This window comes from Paroedura picta, chromosome 9, assembly GCF_049243985.1.
Source record: "Paroedura picta isolate Pp20150507F chromosome 9, Ppicta_v3.0, whole genome shotgun sequence".
Lineage (NCBI taxonomy): Eukaryota > Metazoa > Chordata > Lepidosauria > Squamata > Gekkonidae > Paroedura > Paroedura picta.
The window spans coordinates 40,916,882-40,939,644 of record NC_135377.1 but is presented as its reverse complement, the minus strand read 5'-3'; the positions used below and the strand labels follow the sequence as shown (position 1 = coordinate 40,939,644).

At 39.2% G+C, this 22,763-nt stretch overlaps 1 protein-coding gene across 11 annotated transcripts in view; it reads right to left on the bottom strand.

Moving 5' to 3' along the window:
- Positions 1–22,763, bottom strand: part of CCDC178 (coiled-coil domain containing 178) — a 178,584-nt gene that overhangs the window by 124,285 nt on the left and 31,536 nt on the right. For all 11 annotated transcript variants that reach the window (XM_077352498.1, XM_077352503.1, XM_077352499.1 and 8 more), the window contains 6 exons: positions 21,154–21,337; positions 20,244–20,306; positions 17,808–17,969; positions 12,789–12,902; positions 7,350–7,495; positions 5,844–6,003 (listed from right to left, as the gene is read on the bottom strand). In XM_077352498.1, the coding sequence (XP_077208613.1) occupies positions 5,844–6,003; positions 7,350–7,495; positions 12,789–12,902; positions 17,808–17,969; positions 20,244–20,306; positions 21,154–21,337 (829 nt within the window). The remainder of the gene's footprint in view (positions 1–5,843; positions 6,004–7,349; positions 7,496–12,788; positions 12,903–17,807; positions 17,970–20,243; positions 20,307–21,153; positions 21,338–22,763) is intronic.

The window sequence follows — 22,763 nt, the reverse complement described above, 5'->3', positions numbered from 1 at the left end:
CTGTATCACAACCCTTCTAAGCATTATATAAATCAAAGCCAAAACTCGTATACCTTAAGTCAGTGGTCCCCAACCTTTTTATCACTGGGGACCAGTCAACGCTTGAGCATTTTACTGAGGCCCGGGGGGGGGTAGTCTTTTGCGGAGGGACATCGCCACTGATGCCTGAGCCCCTGCTCCACTTGCTTTCCCGCTGGCACCCCTGACTTCCCGCCGCCTGCTGGGGGGTGCTGCCAGCAGCAGCTGTGCAGTGCCATGCCGAGGGAGAGCCCTACGGCCGCTGGAGAGACCACCAAAGGTGAGCCAGCGGCAGAGTGGCAGGGCAGCCCTCAAGACAGCAGCCAGGAAGGAGGACGAGGAGGAGCGACCCGATACCAATTGATCTACGGACCAGTACCGATCTCTGGTCTGGGGGTTGGAGACCGCTGCCTTAAGTGATACAGTGCACATAGCCTGTACATGTATCTCTCTGACACCTTGTTGTGCATACTTAGAGAATCCATGGAGATGGGAATCAGAGAAATAACATTTTACCCCAAAAGAGAGAATTTTGCACAAACATCCAGGGCCTTCAGAGGTGCCATCCTGAGAATGGGCAAGATCAACCAGAGCTCATACATATGCATTCTTCGTTGCAGCTCCACTTTACAGAATGGCCAGCCTGATAAGGTCAGGAAGGCTCCCATTCTCCTCTGTTTCTGCAAACTCTACAAAAATAGATTATAATTCTACAAATAGGGCTAAATTATAATGGAATCGTTCACAAAACTGCTATGATAAAGCGAAAAGGACTGTGGACTATACTGCTGTACATATTATCTGCTACTGTATGTACGTAAGTTTATTTAAGACAGCACTGCAGCCAGATTGCTACTGCCTTGTTAGTATGTAAGTTTTGTTTCAGCTTTCTGCTTGGTTTCAGATTTCTGCAATGCTAATCCTATTACATTACTTATTGGATGTCTCATCTTGCTGATTGCATTGACTTAAACACTGTCTAATCTGCTTGGAGTCTCAGTGAAAAAGGCAGACAAATAACAAAATAAATATAAATAAATATATTAAAAGTTCAGGCAATGTATTATTTTCAAATGCTGAAAATGGCTAATTTCAAACTGCACTCCAACTTTACCCATGAGAATACACTTTCACAAAATTCATTTTGCTGTTGATAAATCAGATAACACAACATTTATTACACAAAGAATATATTTATCCCATTCATCTAATGTTTATGATAGGTTTCTTTTTCAAATCAATAAAATGTTAACAGGTCGAAATAATTGCAAAAATCCAAGTGAAGAAGGTATACAAATGCATTTTCTTTCAGCCTTGACGCACAATGTTTTTGCTGATAGAAGATATATTTGCTATGATTTCTTTTTAATCCTTTGTGTAACTATAGCATAATTATTCACCTCTCCAATCTGTATTTACAGCATTGACTTATCATACGGTTTGCCCTTCAGTGCACTTTTAAAATAATTCTCGCTATCCCTTCCATTATACCCCTTTTATTCTTGTTCTAAGTGTTATTACTGTCATGGCACCCATACACCTTAGGAGGGTAGGTGTATAACTTTCCTGCATGCTAATAAAATCAGACTGTGGGGTGGCTATTTGGGTAATGCTGCCAGCACTCCCCACAGGACATCATGTAAGTCACATTTGCTGTAACACTAAGTCTACCCAGGAGCAAGGAGCACAATTTTTGTAGCATGGGACTCCCGACATACCACTGTAGCACACTGTTGGAAGTCACTGAGTCAACTAATTAAAGACAATTTTATAGCCAGACGATTTGTTACCTCTATTCTGCACATACTGAATTGCCTAGAGGGAGCAGTGGATCTTGGTAGATTTTTAGGAGCCTCTGTCTTTTTGCCCCATAAAAGAAAGCAGTACAACCTAAATATGCCTGATACCAAATAAAATATAATAATTTTCTAACTGAGGCAAGTTGTTACTTATGGATACTTGAAAGTCCCTTCAGCCAAACATAGGTATTGCAGAAACTAGTAAGTGGACAACTGACATGAAAGATTAAACAGAACTCTTAAAGCAGCCTTTCTCAAACTTTCTACAGTTGAGAAACCCCGGAAATATTCTTCAAGCTGCAAGTAACCCTAGAAGTGGCACAATCATGCAGAATATGGTTAGGAAGCATAGCTGTGTACATGCCCACCTGGGACTCCTGCCCTTCCCACACCCTCCAGGCTCATCAGCGGCCATTTTGGCAGGGGAGGGGCAGCTTGACATGACCATATATGCTCAGATCACCCAATACATTTTTAACAAATTTAAAAACTATATTAAAATTAATTAACTCCTATCCATTCAGGAAACCCTTCCAGGACTATCAAGAAATCCCAGGGTTTCATGAAATTGTGGTTGAGAAAGCCTGTCTTAAAGGCTATTAAGACTACAATAATGTTAGCCATTCAGTCAAGTATGGCTCTTGGCGATCCTATGGCAAGACTGCTGCCATTGTGGAATGTTTTGGCCGGTGTCCATTTTGATCATATCTAACCACTGCATTCTTTGTTGGTCTGGTTTCCTTTTTCCACTGACTAATTCTAGCAGAACTGCTGTTGCTAATGAGTTGGATCACATGATATGGCCAAAGTAAGCGAGCCTGAATGTCATGATTTTGCCTACATTGATATATCAGGCTTTATGTGCTGTAGTATTTCCTTGTTTGTGACTTTTGCCGTCTGTGGAACCAACAGAAGCCTTCTCCAACACTAGAGTTCAAACGAATCGATTCTTCTCTTGTCTGATTTTTTTTATCACCCAACTTTCACAATCATAAGTGGCTACTGGAAATATAATAGGTGTGCTGCCCTGCCATGCTGCACCTACTGGGCTGGGTTGTTGTGCCAAGGCAGGAGGGCAAGAGCAAGAGACCTGAGTCAAGTCTGAGAGGTCAAAAACTAGAGAGACAGTTCACACAGCAAGTAGGGTCGGGAGCGGAGCCAAGCCAGGGACAAGAGCCAGATAAACAGTCAAAGCCAAATCGTGGTCAGAAGCCAGGGACCAAGTCAAAAGCCAAGCCATAGACCCGCAGTGATGGAATTCTATAGCTCAGAGCCTACTATCACAAAGGCCTCACTACTTATTATGATCACTTTTACAAATTCAGGACCAGGCACCCAGACAGGGACCTCTCTTGACCTTAGGAAACTGGGTAGTTCATAAGGGAGAAGGCAGTCTTTCAGATTTTATGGAGCCCACTTCACATTCTAGAAATGTGATACTTGGTCAAGAGCAGACAACTCCTAAAGTCTGGGAAATCTAGGTCCTTAAATCAATGTGATGTTTTCCTAATGTTGTCTTTATCTTTTGATTGTCTATAAAATCACTACATTTGAACTGCCCCACCCCCCACCCCAAGGGACACATAAACACCTGTATACACAGCAATTTTAATCTGTAAGACAGGAATAAAAAAATACTGCGCCCTGACCCAGAATGCCTGCCTGTTCTTTTCTGACACATTTAAAATTGTACACAAGGATAGGCATACTACCAGCATCCTTTTTTTTAAAGGTGGGGTGATGGGTTGTGTTGTGTTATGTCTCCTCTGTTACCAGACCTGAAGTTCCTTGCAATAAAACAGCTTCTTTGATGCCACCCATTTAATGTCCTGGGGAACTGAAGTATTCTACAGGTTTCTCAGTCTTGTAATTTCTCAGTCTTGTGTCCATGTGTACTTTGGTGTAGAGTTTGGCTTGTTTGCCCTATGGGGAGAATGGAAGGGCATTTAATGGCCTATACAATGTGAATGAGCCTGAGATGGCAGTCGATATTGTTAGGTCCAGTGACTGCATTGTCTGAGTGTAGGTGGCAGCAAATTCAGCATCTGGGTTTATTGCAAGGTCTGGTATCAGTGTCCAGGTTCAAATTAGATGTTGTATTATTGTAGGGGATGAGTTATTTAATATTGGGGGGCTGTCTGTGCGCAATAATAGGTTTCCCCCTATATTTGTGAACGAGAACTGTCATTATTCAATAGCTATTGTAAGTAATTGATGATGTGGTGAACTGTTTTGAATTGAGAGCAGAATGTGACTACTGGTGGTGTTCTGCTAGTGCCTCTTTGGAGCCTGTATTCTAATAGGCCTTCTCTGGGTATTGTTCTGGCTTTGTGGACACTGGTACCAGACCTATGATTCAAATCTCATTCAGTCCTACATCTGTATTCACACCAAGAATGGCTATACATTCTTTTTATTTTATTGTAATAGCAGATTGGAACAGTGACTGTAATATAATGCAATGCATAGTAGAATGAAATGTAATTTGAAATGGTAGATTGCAATGTATTTTTCTGGTCTAGTGACAGAGGAGATGTAACACTGTACAACCAGTTGTCCCACCTGGAAAAAAAGGATGCTGTTAGTTACCTCTATACTTGAAAGGAGATGGATGCAGCATAACAACAGAATCTCAGTAAATTGCACTCAGCATTCCACAATTAAGAAGGGTACATTTACCCATCAATCTCCAATTTTGATATATTTATTTGCTTCACTATGTTTCCCCCCAGAATTAAACCCAAACAAATGGTGACCATATAGACTACTTGTTATTCCTGTTTGGTCCTTGTATCCATTAAGCAACTTCATTATGTTGTATGCTAATTTGGTGCTCACCTTCTATAGATGGACTAGTAACTTCCACTTCACTGCATCTGAAGAAGCATGCATGCACATGGAAGCTTATACCTTGAATAAAACTTTATTGGTCTTAAAGGTGCCACTGGACTCAAACTTTGTTCTGAATTCAAATGTATTATTATGGGAATGATATTTTTATTGCAGAGTGGTATTTTTCTAGCTGCAGCCTGGTTACTGCACTGCCTATTTTGCTGGAACTAAATCCTTATAAAGAGAGGTGAACGAGAAACATTTTGCACCCTAGTGGACTTGAAAAGTAGGACAACTCACCACACAGTGTTGCCAGCAAGAACTAGCAGTTTAATTAGCGAGTCTATCTGTTGCAGATTCCTGTTCACTGCTCTATTTATTTATTAACTATAGAAGATTTGTTGTATTGTTCTGTATAGTGGAAATGCTGAGATATTTTTTTTAATTTAAATCAATTTGATTTAAAAGTTCTGTTCTTGATTTAGCCCCATAACCCCCTGTGGAAAGATCTTATGTGTTTCCCCATTCCCGCTGTTAATCAATGTGATCAGGGAGTAGGCATTATCTTAGTCATTATTTAAGGTATTATACTCATTACTTTGCATGGGATAATTGGGCCATGACTTCACACCATATACAGCTCATGGGACAATACTAGGGGCATTTCATGTGAGATCTTACACATGCAAGACATGTGCTCAGCCACGGTTCTATATTTTTCTCTTCATTGGAGAAACGAGTTATATGACTGAAGAGCCTTTCAACGGAAAGCCACAAACAGGCATCATAGATTGCTACTAGTGTATGAATGCAGGGTACAGGTTGAAACTTGAATCTTAGCATAGTACAGTCAGAGCCATGACCAAAAAACCCTCTCATTTGAGTCCTTCAGAAAATAAGCTTCATATTTCTAAGTGAAATATCAAGAGAATAAAATGTAAAATATCCAAACCTAAATGTCACAGACCGCAATAGCTTCACTATCCATATATGCAATGCCTACCTTGGGTGGTAGAAGCAGGGAATACAACACCTTGCAGAACAAGTAGCCCTCCAGTGGGAGTTGGGCTTTGCCTTTTTTTCTTGAAATGTTTGGCACGGGACAGTGATATTTAACTAATATGCACTCTGTTTCTCAAGACAAATGAAAAACAAAGCAAACAGAAAAAAGAAAGTAGTTCAAATGGCACACACCTTCTTTTGTTTCAGATTTTTCTGTCTAGTCCACAGCAACTCTTCAAATATTCTGCCATCCGTCTTTATTTTTTTTTCCATATATATCAGCCGATCATGAAGAAAATCAACTAATGTCTGAGCATTCTGCTCCTTTGATTTTATTCTAGCAAATTTTTTCCTTTAAAAGAAAAAAAATATTGTTACTGGTACAAAACATTATTTGGAACTGCTAGGCAGACTGATCTTGCAGAAACACAGTGACTGTGATCTAGTGAGATGTTTTACATGTGCACAAGGGACAATGAACACATATAGGGTTTATCGGGCCATTTCTTCTTCAGCAGCTCCCCCTGCTGAACCACAGACTGATTTTTAAACTCAAAGGAGTTTAAAAAGCAATTTGGGGTATGGCAGGGGCTGCTACTAAAAGGCAAGTGGCTCAATAAATCTCACGCAGAAGAAACAGAGAAGTCACAGAAACAAATGAAACTTAGGAGACTGCCTTAAACGGAGTCCGATCATTGATCTGTTTAGCCCAGACCTGTCTCCTCTGACTGCAAGTAGCTCTGCAAGGTCTCATTTATTAGTTGTTCCCAGTACTGCTACATAACATCTTTTAACTGGACATGACAGCATTAAACCCAGAACCCATCTGCATTAGAAGGGAGGGAAGGAGGAATGTCAAAAGTTGTGTGATTATTTTAAAATCCTGTGTTCTTGCCATATGCCAGTCACACTATTGATGCACTAATTATAACGAAGGCTTGGAGTACATTTGTCCAGTACCTCATCTTTAAAATAACCAATTCAGGTGGGGTCTTAAAGGCACTACTGGACTCAGACTTTGTTTTTTCCTTTCCAAAAAGGGTTAGCAAAATAAGAAATTGTCCTGTTGCACTTTGTAGACTAATATTTTGTAGGCAAGAGGCTACTTTCTTGAGTGTATGAAGTACAGCCTAATGCATATTGTACAAATGTTATCTGTTTGTTTGCCATGAACCAGCACGTTACCATATTAAGATTCAAGTCCAGAATGGCCTTATAGACCGAGAGTTTCAGTGTATAAACTTCCAAGCATCAAAGCTGTCAATTATACAAGAATTTATATCATGGGTAAAAGACCTCTTCCTAGTTCCTATGGCTTATTTATCAGCAACTTGTGTCACTGACTCATCAGATTCAAGTCTTTTGGAATCTATGGTCATACAGAATGCTCATGGCCTGGGTTATATTTTCACTTTCTTTTATTCCAGAACATCAGTTCTAGGAATTCAAAGCTTACATTTCTTAATCCAAAGAAATAAATGAAGACTCCAAGAATTAAATATGCAGTTGACCGTGAATGCTATTAGATTACTATAAACAATACAAATACCTAAAATACTGTTTACAGTACAAATTACTCATCATGAGGTTTTTCTACATAGGCACAAAAGCCTGAAAAATACTACCCAATTATTGATAATCTTGAATGGTTTTCTCCAGATAATTACGTGAATTACATCATAGGAATGATGTTCTTACTTCAGCTCTTCTACAGATCTCTCTGTGCTGTCCATCTGGGTTTGTTGTCCTTTGCTCAGTTCAGTCAGTTTAGAAATTTGTTTCTGAAAATCTACAATAGTTTTATTGATCTCATCAAGCTTGCTGGAAATACCTTGATATTTCGTCTGAAATTTAAAATATATACTTATGGAGTTTGCAAGGCAAGATATTCGGATGTTTTAACTGCACAATTATATGCAATGATGCATGAAATTGCATAACCAAGAAACAGAACTTCTTTCAAAAGTTCAGTTAAAGCATTTAGTGCAAGTGAGATAACAGCATTTTGGTAAGGGTGCAAACTTGTATATCACAGTTAGTGTTCTTAAACTGTTTCATGAATAGACTACAAGAAAACAGGGTTGCACTTACCTATAACTGCTGGTCATTGAGTGGCCTGCCATGGAGAAGAGCTAGTGAGCTAAAGATCTAGATTTTATACTCCCAGGCATGCTACCCTCTCTCTTCAGAGAGCAGAGTGATCATACCCACCCAAAAGTCACGTGATGTGGGAGGGGATATTACTCCTCCCTCAGTTCTCCAACTCACCACTGTGGTAATATGTATATCCAATTGAAAATGCCTGCAAAAGGGACAGGAGGGAGGGATGCGTGCCGCCACAGAAGGCCATTTGATGAACAGCAGTTACAAGCACAATCCTGTTTTCATCTTTGTGGCTTCTGTACAGCTCCACATGGGAGAATGGCAAGATGGAGGAGAGTGTGGACAAAAATAGCAGCATATTCCTGTAGCACTGCTCTTCCCACAGCAGCCTCCTTCCAGGATTCCACTGTTTAACAAACATTGAGGATGTTGATCATGTTGCAGCCCTACAGTTCACTTGTAAATTTCATGCATTCTGCAGGGGATTGGACAAGATGTTAATCTAGTTAGATGTTAATTGTTTAGCCCTATTCAAATAAAAAGTAATGCTCTATGACTGTCTATCATGTGGAGAGCTCATTCTGACTCTGAGGTGGGGACAGGGAAGAAAACTGGGAGGGAAATGAATTGGCCAAAGTGAAAGATAGATACTACCTTTGGCAGGAACCCATGGAAGGTCTGAGGACAACCTTGTCAGCATGAAACTGAGTATATGGTGGGTCAAAAAATAGGGACACCATTGTAATTAACTGCAACCGGAAAGGCTGGCTCAAAGGGTTTATGAATCAACATAGTTAACACTAAGGATAAGCTTCACCTGTGAGGGAGAGGGACAGAAGGAAGATACATATTTGACAAACCCTTCATAAACAACTTGACCTCATGGGAGGCAAATACAATAACTCTTGAATTTTCTTACGCATGGCCTATATGGCAGTCAAATGCATCTTTACTGAGGTATTCACCGGACCCTCCTCCTTCAAGGAGAGGAGGTTCTAGAATTCAACCTAAAGGGCAAGTTTTTGGGAAGTCCTGTGTAGAGGGTTTCTGTGACACAATAATGACCTTTTCAACCCTCTGTGTCAGAGGTTTCAGAGAGATGAGACAGGCTGTGAGACACAATTGGTGCACTCCGGGATGCAGGTGGGAGCCTATATGGAGGAAGTATGGGACTTTGGGGAGGGGGAGATTACATCCTCCTGAGAGGTACCATTGAGTTTCCACTTCCCAGTCCCATGCTATGCTTCTGCATCCAGATATACAATGCCTTGTCAGAATTCATTTGGTAGTCTGGCTTTCTGTCTAGCTACCTAGTACAATTTTATTCTCCCCTTTTTCCAAAGCACTCAGAGCAGTGTGCATGATTCTACCATTCTTCATTTCACCCTCACAACAACACTCTGAATCACTGATGGGCTCAAAGTCACTCATAGAGCCTTACATCAGAATAGAGATTTGAACCTGGATCGCCTGCACCCTAGACTTATTCTAAACACTAACACACACCGACTTTCCAGAACACTATCTCTTTTTTCTCATAGGCCCATTATGCACGGCCGCCGAAACGGCGATTTCGGGTCACGTGGAAAACGCGGAGGGGGAAGACGCGACGCATACCGGTTATGCACGGGGCGGGGTGCGACGGCGGCAAAACCCAGAGTAACCGATTATGCACGCGCCGATCTGGGCGCTGCTTCTGGTTGCGCCCCGCTCACCCGGAAGCTGCGCTTTCTTCCGCGTTTCACTGACGCGGCTTTTTCGGCGGCATGCACCGAAGCTGCAGCCGGTTGCAGCCGGCTCCGTGCGTTATCCGTGATTTTAGTCGCCGCCATTCCACCCCGAATGTGCGCTAAAACCCCCGTGCATAATGGGTCATAGAGATGCTACATGCTACAGGATTGCAAATCAAACCTGAGAAAAGTTGAGTGGCCAAAGAGGAAGTTAAACATTGACAATATGGACAAGGGTGAGGGCTCTGTTACAACAGCCACACATACTGGTAACTCAAGGCAATGTCCTCCAACTCTAAATCACGGGGCAGGTTTGGCACTTCATCAGAATGGCAGCTCTTTCTATCTACCTAGGATATTATAATCTCACCCTCCTCCATTGTTTCCTCTGTGTGTGAAGAAAAATTAAAAATGTAAGAATCAACATCCATAGAAAGAGGGTAGCAATTACTAAAGAAGCAATTACTAAGTCCAAGCAATGTAAGACCTGGGAATCAGATCTTATATACAATTTGAAAATCTGAAACTATGTAAAATTTGAGGATATTAATGTAAACTGTGAGCCTGACACGAAGTTACTTCAGCAAAAAAACATTTTTTTAAAAAAAACAACAAAAAATTTGGAACTGACAGAATTGTACTTTGAAGAACCTAGCAAGATCCAGGAAACACAGAAATTCAGGAAAGAAGAACAAGAAGAGTTAGTTCTTATATGACACTTTTCTCTACCATAAGGAGTCTCAAAGTGGCTTACATTTCCCTTCCCTTTCCTCTCCCCACAACAGACACTCTGTGAGGTGGGTGAGGCTGAGAGAGCCCTGATATTACTGCTCGGTCACAACAGCTTTAGCAGTGCTGTGGTGAGCCCAAGGTCACCCAGCTGGTTGCATGTGTGGGAGTGCAGAATCAAACCTGGCTCGCCAGATTAGAAGTTCACACTCCTAACCATTATGCCAAACTGGTGGCAGAAGGAAAGTGGGGGGTGGGGGGAACCAGTCCTGGGAGTCTGCAAATGCCAGCTCCCAAAATTCCTGGTTAATCCCAAATATTTTCAGGATTCCTTGGGACCCATGTTTTGGTTTCCAAAAAAAAAAAAAAATTCCTGGGTATTTTCTATCTGAAAAAAACAAAAAAACAAAAACAAAACCCAGTAGCAGCAGAATCAACCAAAGACTCATCATAAAGCAAGAAAGAAAAATGGGTAAACAACTGATCCTCTGTTTACAGTTGCAAATTATAGGTACAAAAATAGTGGTTTTCCAGGGGATATGAAACTCTAGCAGTAGGATTCTACAGTATTATCGGGGGGGGGAAAACTTCCTCCTCCTGAATATTGGCTACACCAATTTATAAGGGTATGCACTGTGTTAAGGCCTACACTTGTTTCTACTGTTGCTAATTTACTACCATTTTTAAAAATGTTTAAAATAAAGTTTTGGCTGATGTAGTTTTACCTTACAAGTCTACTAGTTTTATTTTTTTTAATGTTTTATGTCATAAACAGCCTCCTGTATGTGTTACTTGTAATTTATTTATCTCATTTATATGCCATTTTTCTCCCCAACCTACATCATTCTCCCCTTCCACTGTATCCTTGCCACAACTTTGTGGGTAGGTTAGGTTGAGAGTGTGAAACTGGCCCAAGGTCACCCATCAGGCTTCCTTGTGAGAGCAGAGAGTCAAACTATGGTGTCCCAGATCCTAATCTGACACTGGTTCTCAATTAATTTTGCTAACTGTAACAGGCTGTGTGTGGAGCTGCTAAAGACACCCTAGACATTACTACTGGTTCAAAACATAGCAGTCAGACCTGTCTGAGGATAATGATTTAGATCATGTAACACCTGTACCTCATCAGCCCTAGTCACCTATTTACTTCTGGGCCCAATGCAAGGTGCTGTTTTTTTACTTTTAAATCACTTTATGGGCTGGGTGCCTTTATGTGTGCCTGGGTACTAAAAACAACAAATATTGCATATTTAGTTATTCCATCTTGAAACCTACTGATACTTTCATAAGCTACTTTAAATCCTCATAGAAAAGTGGGGTATAAATATTTAATAAATAACGCAATAAAATAAATAAACCACAGTTTAAAACTTGGATGTCTAAATCACCGGTGAACCTGATGACAAATCTCAGTCTCTGATTCATGCAGTGTGAAACATGTGAGCCGATTGATATAGCCAAAGAAGATGAAGAATGTGCTGTCAGTTGGATGTGGAAAATGATTTTGTTGGTACAAAGCTCTTCTAGTGCATCCTGCCCTTCACCATGGAGTCCAATGCAATGGACTTGGGAGTTTTCCCCATACTGACAATAATCAGCCTACAAGATTGGTTCAGTGAGCTGTATGGCTGAGAAATCATTTGCATACAAGTCTCTCTAGTGCAAACTGACAATTGTATTAACTGCACTTCACAGGATAATATTAATTAAGCTAAATGGTTCTAGAGCTGTTGACCTGGGTACAAGGTCCTCCTAATATCCAGTCTTGTGTTTCAGTCATTTCTCCAAATATTATATCAGAAATAGTACAGGATTTTGATGTTCTGTATTATCCAAAGACTTAAGTCTTGTAGAACAATTTATGTACAAGTTTATCAAACCTTTTCCTGTACATATTAGATATGGGGATGAGACACTGTAATTGAGATTGTCAAGGAGAAATCTGGAGTCAATATACCATCCTCTAACATACCTTTATGTGGGATTACTCAAGAAAAACTGGTGAGAAATGTGAACAATCCATTAAAAATAACCATTTTGGTTAAACAAAAAGCTCTCTCTGTTTATCTGTATATTTACATGAACCATGCTTCATGGACATTCACTAGCATTGGCTATAGATTCCAATGTGAGGTAATAATATTGAAAAAAAATATTTTTATACAAAGGCTTGTAAGTATGTTTTTACAAATGTAATGTTCCGTAATAAAAGTTCCACTGTTAAGATAAGTTGGTTGAATCCTGTAAGAAACATACAGGATAATTTACAAAAAGATGCCATCTGCTGTACAAAGCAGCAATCAGCAGGCTGTTTCTATTACAGGATAAGTCTTTTTGTTCTTTTATTGATTTTCACTCGGCATTTTCTAAAGCCCCCAGAGCAATATGAGCAACTGTGGCAAATGAAAGGCAGAGGGCTTCTCGGTGACCCCAATATCAATTCTACTTTGTACTTTACCCTGTCCCAAGGCTACGGACCTGATAGGTTAGTTCAAGAAAGAAACAAAAAATAGCATATATGGCACTATGTAGGCAATTGAATAGAAATATGTCCTGCTTATATTAGCACATTCACCTGCATATTAATTAATTGACTTTGAAAAAAAATCTTTTTGTCTTCATATTCCTTTCTTCTTTTTTTCTCTCGTTGCTCAAGTTCTTTAAGCATTTGATTCAATTCAGTTATTTTCTGAAAAATATAGACAAAAAAGGGGGTATCAAATCCAGTTTCTGTGCAAAATGCATTAAAATGGAAAGTGCTCTTCTTTAATTTTTACTAATTACAACCCAATACATACATTTTGTTCATGAATTCCAGACAACATATACATTTATCATATTAATGTAGCCAAATTTACTTTTTATTATGGGATATTAAATAGAGGAAACATTTGCTCTGATCCACAATTATTAGTAATGTGGGATATACTCTCAAAATTTAGCCTGGTTAAGTATCACTTGAATAATCCAAAATTCAGACTATTTATGTATTTTTTAGGATATTTCTGTGATAACTCTTCAGGAAACCTGCCCAAAGTGGCTAACAAAAATAAAACACAATTTAAAAACCCATAAAACACAACAAAGATTCTAAATTATAAGCCATCATTAAGAACCCAGCATAGTACAAAAACACCAAGCACCTTATTGTGAGTTATACAGCTCTTAGGCTAAAAAAATGTATAGAAACAGTGTTAAAAGATCTACCCTTTAATTAAAAGCCTGGAAATAAAGAAAGGTTTTGGCTGACTACCAAATTTAGAGTATGGTAAGCACCAGGTGAGCCTCCAAGAGATAGGCATTCCACCAGTGAAATCAAGATGGGGAGCAAGATGGATCCCTGTAGAACTCCACAGCAAAGGTGCCAAGCAGCCAAGCAACAGTTCATGTATTATTATACCTACATATTCCTCCTGTTCATTTGAACTTTTGAGGACCCATCCATGGGCTCAGCCTACCCCCAGACTGTCCTTTTACCATTATGACAGAAGAAGGCTTTGCTCTGCCCAGATTCTTCCCCTGAACATGCAGCCTCAGAGTTGGGTGAATACATCTAACTTAACAGAACAGCCTCATTAAGAATTGTTTAATGTCATGCTGATTGCTGAGTACTCAATTTGTGTGACTTGTATTGGAATGATTTATTATATTCTTCAATCTTCATGATCTCCTTTTTCACTTTTTCTCTTTCTTATGTATATAACCAAGCTCAATTTAAAGTTTCCATCTATCTTCTTCCCAATTCCATCAGAGACATCACCCCTAAGAGTGCACCTATCTATACAAAGACTAGTTCTTTTGCCTTGGGGTTAGGAGGTTCATGTGTAACGGCTACAAAGTGTAGCTTCCTCAGTCCTTTAGAAACAATAGTAGTCAAATTATTCTTAATAACTAAGAGGAAAGCCCATTTAAAAAACACGCTGCAGAAAGACAGAAGGAGGGCAGAAGGGCCCTTGCAGACAAGGGTGAGCCTAGCAGCGAGTACAACTGGATGGCCTGCTGAAGCTCTTCCCATGGCTAGGAGGGTGGGGAACGCAGGGCAGCCACAGTGGAGCATGCCTGGATGGCCCTCCTTGGCTTCCTGGTGAACAGGAAGGTGGAAAGCCCAGTGCTGGCATAGCAGAGTGCACCAGAATAGCCATCCCCAACTCTGCAGCTTACCTCCTGCCGGTTCTTCCTCCTCATACCACATCCCGGGAAGCAGCATGGAGGAGGAGGAGGAGGAAGGGGGCAGGGAATAGCCTCTGATCGGACTTCAGTAGGGGAGTATCATCACCCTACTGGGGAAATGTCCCCTACTGAGGGCCACTCAGAGGACCACCACATCGGACGGACCTGATGCTTTTCATGGAGTATTGTCATTTGTCACCTGCAGTAATTTGCTATAGATCTATGAAAGAGATCATTATTTTTAATATCAGAGACAAGACTGAAAAAATATGGCATGCCCAACACCATCCAGCAAGTCCTTGGCTCATTTGAGATGTAATCCGACCATCTTGGCTATATAGAATAGTGCCTTTGAATGGCAACCTTACTAAATGTATGTAATTATATTTATCACTTTTAAACATTTCTATCCTGCTTTTTCTCCTCAGATTCAAGGTAGGATAGAAGTGTTGAAACAAATTTTAAAAGAAGCTTTCCACATGGGGTAAAGAAAGAGAAGTCCAAAAGGCCCTTGTGCATGTGGAATTAGCTGCATGGTTTTTTGATCTAGAAGATTCACATATTTAAGACAGAGGGTATCCATGATGAGTTTTGTACTTTTGGATACAATTTTAGCTTTCTTGCACTGTACGTCTGTTAAAGTGGTTAATATAGAACTTCTACTAAACTATAGGTGAATAAATTTGCTATCATCCATAAAACAATAGAAAGTCTAATTTAAGTGATGGTCCACCAAAATATCACTTACCTCACTTTTGCTAACAATGTTTCTGTCATACAAATATTCACTGGTTTGCCATTAAAAACATCTTTTTAGAGAACTCAACATTGCCACTGTATTGACAAGTAAGTATCTACATACTAATAGTCAAGTCTTTGGATATTTAAATCCAGTGACTGGAGCTGTGAATGAAAAAGGGCAGACCTTCCAACAAGCCTAAAAAGAGCTCCAGGTTTGCAGAATAATGAGAAATTAAAAACAAAACAAAGCCCAACGTTGGGTGATTAAAAAAAAAAAAACAGGATAAAAGTAGTGCATGTTACTAGCTCCAAGTTGGGAAATTGCAGGAGATTTTGTGGTGAAGTCTGAGGAAAGAAGGATTTGGAGAGGGGAGAAGCCTCAGCTGAACATAATGGCATACAGTCTATCCTCCAAAGCAGTTATTTTCTCTAGGGGGACAGATCTCTGTTGTCTTAAATTCAGTTGTAATTTCGGTAGATGTCCAGGTCTCACCTAGAGGCTGGCGATTATAGGCCTGGAAGCAACCTCTGGATGACTTGATACCACCCAACTTACATGGCTCAGCTAATTTCCCTCCCCAAACCTCATACTTCCAAGGTTCCATCCCCAAACCTCAAGGATTTTTCCAATGTGGAGTTGGTAACCCTAAGGGGAACTGATCTAGTTGGGAGATCCTTTGTGATTTCAAAAGATCTCCAGGCAACTCTAGAATGAAAGTAGAAGGCAGGAAAAGTGGAGAGTCTATGGGGGCTTTCAGGAATGGAATCCAAAAAATAGTGGAGGTGGTAGAAATGCAACACCTTTCACAAGTCCTTGAAGGTTCCCACGTCATCATATATAATTAAAATATGTGCACCGAATACCTTTCATGAGCAAGAAAAAATAGACTAAAAACCTATCCATAAGGCTATTTATATGAACTTTGTTTCCAAGTTTTTACCCAACATATATATTTAGTTCAGGACAAAGATATATAATACTTGCCATACCCTTCTGGAAGACTAATGATGTGATCTTTGTCACAGTCTCTACTACATTTTTACGAGGGAAGGGCTAACAGTATTAATCACTGCCATTATTATGCTACTTTGAAAACACTATTAGCTGTGTAGTTTTTGTATTTTATGGAAGCCATTATAACAGCAATCAACAAATCAATAACATAAAATTTTAAATAAATTATTTTAAACTTTATCTGCATAATATTAAATTATGTATTAAACTATTTATATTTTATATGCCAACAAGGAAGGATAATATCTATTAGTCTTCTAAAATACTCATTTTTTCACATTGGTTTTGCTCAAAAAATTATTTCAAATGTAAATTTGTTTATGAAACCTCCCATCCAGTGTGCATGCACATTACTTCAAACAGCGCAAACAACAGAAGAAGTGTGCATGCACATAAACACTTATACCGCAAATAAAACTTGGTCTTAAAAGTGCCACTAGATTCAAACTTTTTCTTTTTAAAAAGTTTAGGTTTGTTAAAATATGGGATACATTATAATTTCCCCAAAAATAACTACCACCCCAACTAGAAAAATGGGGATGAGTGTTCCAATATTTCAAATTTCTGCAATTTTTATATCTTTAGTCATGCCACTTCCAGAAACCAGTCTTGGTTTCCATTATTATGGAAATGGCATTTTGTTTCTGTGAACTTAGGCAGGGGGTGAGTGGATGGGCAGAAAGGACTGAGTCTGTGCTTGACTCTTGTGGCCCTTCTTGTATGCCCAAGCAAATGCCAATCACCATTTTGGGGGGGTCAGGAGGTGAATTTCCTCCAGGCCAGACTGGCCAGTATTCTGTTTTTTTGTGGTGAACATCATCTAGACATGGAACGGAGGTCACTGTGAGTTTCCTGCATTGTGCAGTGGGTTGGACTAGATGACCATGGAGATCCCTTCCAACTCTATGATTCTATATCTAGGAATGAAAGCTTTGATTTTTTTGCAAGTACATTATACATGTTCTTCAGAATAGGCACAATGAGCACAGTAGGCATTTAAACCAAAATGTTAAATAAGAGGGTCTTTTAAAAAAACAGGGGTTGTGTTTTTATTTGCTTTCCAGGCTTTGCATTAAGATAATGCCACTTTAACATTTATTTGTCCTTTTCTCTCCTCACGCAGCATCTTTCGCAAAGGGGATTTTTTCTTTTTGAAGACTTGACAGTGATCAGGGCAGAGTAAGTTGAGCAAATAGAAAGAAAAGTGTATAAACAAGCAATAATTCTACTGCAGCAACTATCTGCAGATATAGTATTAAGGAGAAAGCTAAATTCTATAAGGTTCTGTAGATGAAAATTATCTTTCAATCACAAGTTTGAAGCATGAAGTTTAGACAGAAAATAAACATATACAAAACTGCCTTATACTGAACCAGACAATTGGTCTATCAAGATCAGTACTGTCTACTCAGACTGGCAGAAGCTAACCAGAGCCTCAGTCAGAGGTCTTTCACAACACCTACTGCCTTGTCCTTTTTCCTGGAAAAATCAGGGATTGAACCTGGGACCTTCAATAGGCTAAGCAGAGGCTCTTCCCCTGAGGCACTAATGACCACCATTTTAACACAACCAGTTGACAGTTGCCAAAACAGTAAATAATATTTAATAATAAAAAACTACAAGGATATTTTTGAAACATATAGAGTTGCTCAAATTAGCTAAACTTACCTTAATATATGCATTTTGTTTGTCTTTATTTTTTGTTAGTAATTCTGATTGTACAGCCACACTATTCTCAATTTCTTCTAATGCTTTTTGAACTTTACTTTCTAACTTTGCATTCTCTTTTTTCTTTTTTTCTAATTCTGCATACAAGGATTTAATTCTTTTCTGCTCAAAATATAAACAAAATACATATTTGAAATCAGTTATCAAGTCTCTCAAACACAAAACCAAATAAGAACACCCAAGATTATATATAGTCTACTTCAGTAGCAGCTTAATTTTTTTATACATTAAGGCTAAATTCCCAGCATTTCTGTGGTTTTTTTTCCCTTTCATCTTTTGTTGTAATTACAGAACAGATTTTTTAAAAAGACCCTGCTTCTTAAGGGCAGATCAGAGCCTCTCTTCTTTCCTTCTCTCACCCTAAAGGCTTCATGCTTGGCTGCAGGCTAGAGTTTGAGCTGGGGCAGGTTGCTCAGCCTCTTCCTGTTCCCGCACAGGTGAACATTTGACCCAGTGCACCTCATCAGCCCTGAATGTGTGCTCACGCATGGGAGCCAGGGCAGCAAAGTTACCTTTTTCTGTTTCTCCCACAACAGTCTCTGCCTCCCTCCATTTTTCTGTTTCCTTTCCCTATCTCCAGGTTTCTCTTTCTCCCTCCTCTCCCCTTCAGCTTTACTTTCCCTTTTTCTTGTCTTTTAAATCAGTCTCTTATCTCCTTTGCATTAATACCTACAAAGTTTTGGAATCCTCAGAAGTGCTACCAAGATCTCCAACTTTCACAATGTGGTCTCATAAGCCCCCAGTGATATTATTTTGCTAACCTAGACCATCCTGCAGGCTTGTAGAATAATACCCCTTATTTATATGTAAATCGATGGATTTTTTAATCCACAAACTGAAGCCATTGTTCAGAATTAGATATAATCAGTGTGGCCCCATGAGACTTGTGGGGCCCCCATCCTCCACTAGGCTGCTCATTTGCCACATCCAGTTACTCCATTCTCCAGTCATCCTCCATGTTCAATAGATAGATATATAGATAGATAGATAGATTATTTGCAAAGTATTTATTAAGATTTACATACATATCCATATGCAAGTATGAGGTGCATAGCACACTTAGTTTCAAGGCTAGTATAATAACAAGAAAATTTCCTATATTTTGTGAACATTTAGAATATTATAATTCCTCTTATACAGAAACTACACTGGTTTACAGAAAGATGTCCATGGGGCATATGTGATTCTGGTGTCCTCCGCAAAATTCAAGAATAGTGTGGATGGGTGACCATGCCCCTGCTGTGCATGTAATTATCCTCAAGCAAGGTAAGGTGCTTGGTAGGGCAAGGTAAGGTGCTTGGTAGGGCTGCGTAAGGTGCTCTTCTTCTACTCGGTTTGGGCCAGTGTATTTGAAAGACTGCCTCCCTGCCTATACCCCCAAAAGAGCCTTACGCTCGCCACCTCCAACTGGCTGCAGATCCCTGGCCCCAGAGAAGCATGTCAGACCTCAACAAGGGCCAGAGACTTCTTGGTCCTGGCCCCCACCTGGTGAAATGAGCTCCCTGAAGAAATCAGAGCCCTGCCTGAACTCCCACAGTTCCACAGGGCCTGCAAAAGGGAGGTCCTCCACCAGGCCTTTGCTTTAGGTCAACCAACTCAGAATATCTGCTCGTCCCCCCCTCAGATGACCTGCCATGACTGAACTCCCCAGCGTTGTTGTTATTCATGCTGTGTTATAATTGGTACTGTTAGATTGTGATGTTCTAATGAAAATTATATAATGTTATAGATTGTTAGAATGTCCCATGTAAATTTATGCAGTGTTCCATGTAAACTGCCCAGAGCCGCAAAGAACGGGCGGTATAAAAATCCAAATAAATAAATAAATAAATAAATAAATAAATAAATAAATACATACATACATACATACATACATACATACATACATACATACATACTCACTCACTCACTCCCTGTGCCCTCAGACAGTCCCACCCTCCAACTGATCGCTGGCTGGGTGAGACTGAATAAAGCCCCCATGGCAGCAGGGGCTTTAGAGAAAGGACAGTATCAGCTGGCTACCCAGAGGGTCAGTGGGGGCTAAGACCACTACTACCACATTGCCTTCGTTGCATAAGTACAGGTGTGAGCTATAAAGGTACATTACAAGGTATTACAGGAAATTGTAATTACAATAATCTCCCATATCCAGAAGCAATCTTCCCCTTGGATAGGCAGCATTTAAGTTTTCTAAAGAAGTGAAAATTATAACCTTTTTATTTGCATGCTCTGAAGAAATGATAACACAGGTTATAGCAAACAAACATTGTGAAAACAAAACAATTTCTCAAAACAATTTTTGCCCATGTGTATAGGAAAAGTAGAAGCACATCAGAAATTCAAATTAAGATCTGAATTAAAAATTGCTGTTCTCACCTGAGTGAGTTGCCAAGCACTTATTTCTTCTCGAATTTGTTTTTTCACATTATCTTCTAAATTCTATAAATAAAAACAAACAAACCATGATATAATCTATATGAAAATACAACAAATATAATTTATTAAAATGTATAATTTCTTAAATTATAAAATGTTTTGAACCGCTCCAAGTCAGCTGGCCAGGAGGGGTGGTATATAAGTCCAATAATAAAATAAATAAATAAATAAAATAAATAATAATACAATTTTAACTCAGTATATATTTACTATCTAACATGTTGGTCAAAATTAGGACTATGGTAGCAGATTGGTTCTTGATAAAGTATACCTTTTTTAAAAAAAACTATTAGATTATGTTGTGATGGATACATGCTAATCTTAACCTTTGGCTTTGATTGTTCTTTTCTTCTTGTGAATAGTACAATGACTTGTGAATTTGATATTTTAATCCTTGAGGTCACAAAGAAAACTGAATTATCTCATAAGAGTTAAGGCTAGACGTGTCTGGTTGTTATGGGATGCTACTGAAACTGAGATATGCATCCTAAATCAACTTTGAATAAGGGTACTTTGAATATATGAGAAGATATTGTTGCTGCTGTTATTGTTATTATTATTTTTAGGCCACTGCTCCCAGCCTGGGTCTTGAGGTGGCTAACATCAATAAAACATACAATAAAATCATATCAAACCACAGGATCTCCATCTTAGAGAGATTGAGTTTCAGCCGACTTTGCCTGATCCAAGCAGGCAAAAAACTGGCAAATGTTTCTATGCGAGAATCATGTCAAATGGATTCACAGATGCACATGCCATCATGTTATACCAACAACATTCTACTCTGTCTAGTCTTTCAACTCTTAGAATACAATTAAAATATCATAATAATGGAATGACATATAACAACCTTAAAACGCATTTTTCCTTTATTGATGTTTTGCTCCATTTCCTCCAATTTCATTTTGGCTTCATTGTAAGTCAAGTCAGAAGCATAAAGTTCCTTAGCGATTTTTTTTAAATGCTCTTCTAGTCTATGAATATTTTTCACCAAAAGTCGAATTTCAGCCTGAAGTTCTATTTTCTTTCTTGAGCTGTCAAAACGGATTTTTAAAAAAAATCTTACAACACTAGTAAATTTATCAAGTGTTTATCAGGATTAAATGTCTCTGGTATTGTTACAAACAAACAAAACCCAAACTTTTAATTTTGCATTATTTTCTACACTGAAGGAAAATAAGTATTCTAGTTTTTTGTCACTATTGCTTTCCAAGAAAAGCACAGATCATAATTTTTTCTTAATTTCCCCAAATATTACAAATTAACTTTAACATGTTTTAGGAGACTAGTGAAATCTCTAGTGTATGGTCTTGTGAAGATTCCTTATCTAGCAAGTTTCTGTTCCACAGATCTGTCTTGTTCCCAGTTCCAAGAAGTTCATTCTTTATTCTTTCCTTAAAACATTTATATGCTCTCTTCAGAGATCAACTCAAGGCAGCTCAAAAATTAAAAAATCATTAAAACAAAAAATCAATCCATTAAAAATGCAAGCAATAAAAGCTTAAACACAAAGTAGCTTTTAAAAATCTAGCACCCTAAAAGAGGCTTGTTACAGCCATATAGTTAGAAATATATTGCAAAAATGGTCACAGTCATGTGACCAGGGGAACAGTGATGCTGCCAGTGGAGCCCCAAGTAAGCGATGGAAGGGGGAAAGAGGATAGGGATGGGAGAAAGGAAAAACACTGGGGACGAAGAGTGACAGCAGGCACTGAGAAAGGAGAGAGAGCAAAAGAATGACAGTTGGTATGGGGGAGGAAGAAAGAGTGAGAGAAGGGAGAAAAATAGCGAACAAGAAAAAGACAAAAACTAGAATCATAGAATCATAGAGTTGGAAGGGGCCACACAGGCCATCTAGTCCAACCCCCTGCTCAACGCAGGATCAGCCCAAAGCATCCTAAAGCATCCAAGAAAAGTGTGTATCCAACCTTTGCTTGAAGACTGCCAGTGAAAACTCAGAGAAGGGGTAGAGAAACAGCAAGAAGGAAAGGTGGGGGTCATGAGATAGCCCCTCCTGCAAGTCCCTTGCATGTAACCCCTTTTAATTTTATAATACATAGCAGTCTAGCAATTGCTATTTTTTTAAAGGCCCTAAAAGCACTCTAGTGACATAGAGGGATTGGTAGCTGCAGGGGAGCTAGGACAAGAAAAATGACAATAACAGGCTCAGGAACTTCAAAAATGTGCACCTTCCAATTAGTTTTGACTACAATCATTCATAAAACAGTTTATCAAATCATGACTGTTTCCGCAATGTGAAAACTACTGCATCAATGTTCTAAAATCATTTATGTTTGTTAAAATTTTCCACACAACTTTGCAGACCAATGGCAAAAGCCTCTTGGAGGAAGCGAGAGCCAATCATTGAAAAGCATTTTGCAAATGGCCTTGCAATGAGGTTTGCAAGTTGCAAGCTTCTTGCACGCTTCAGCTGCAGACTCTACAACAACCTTGCTTTCC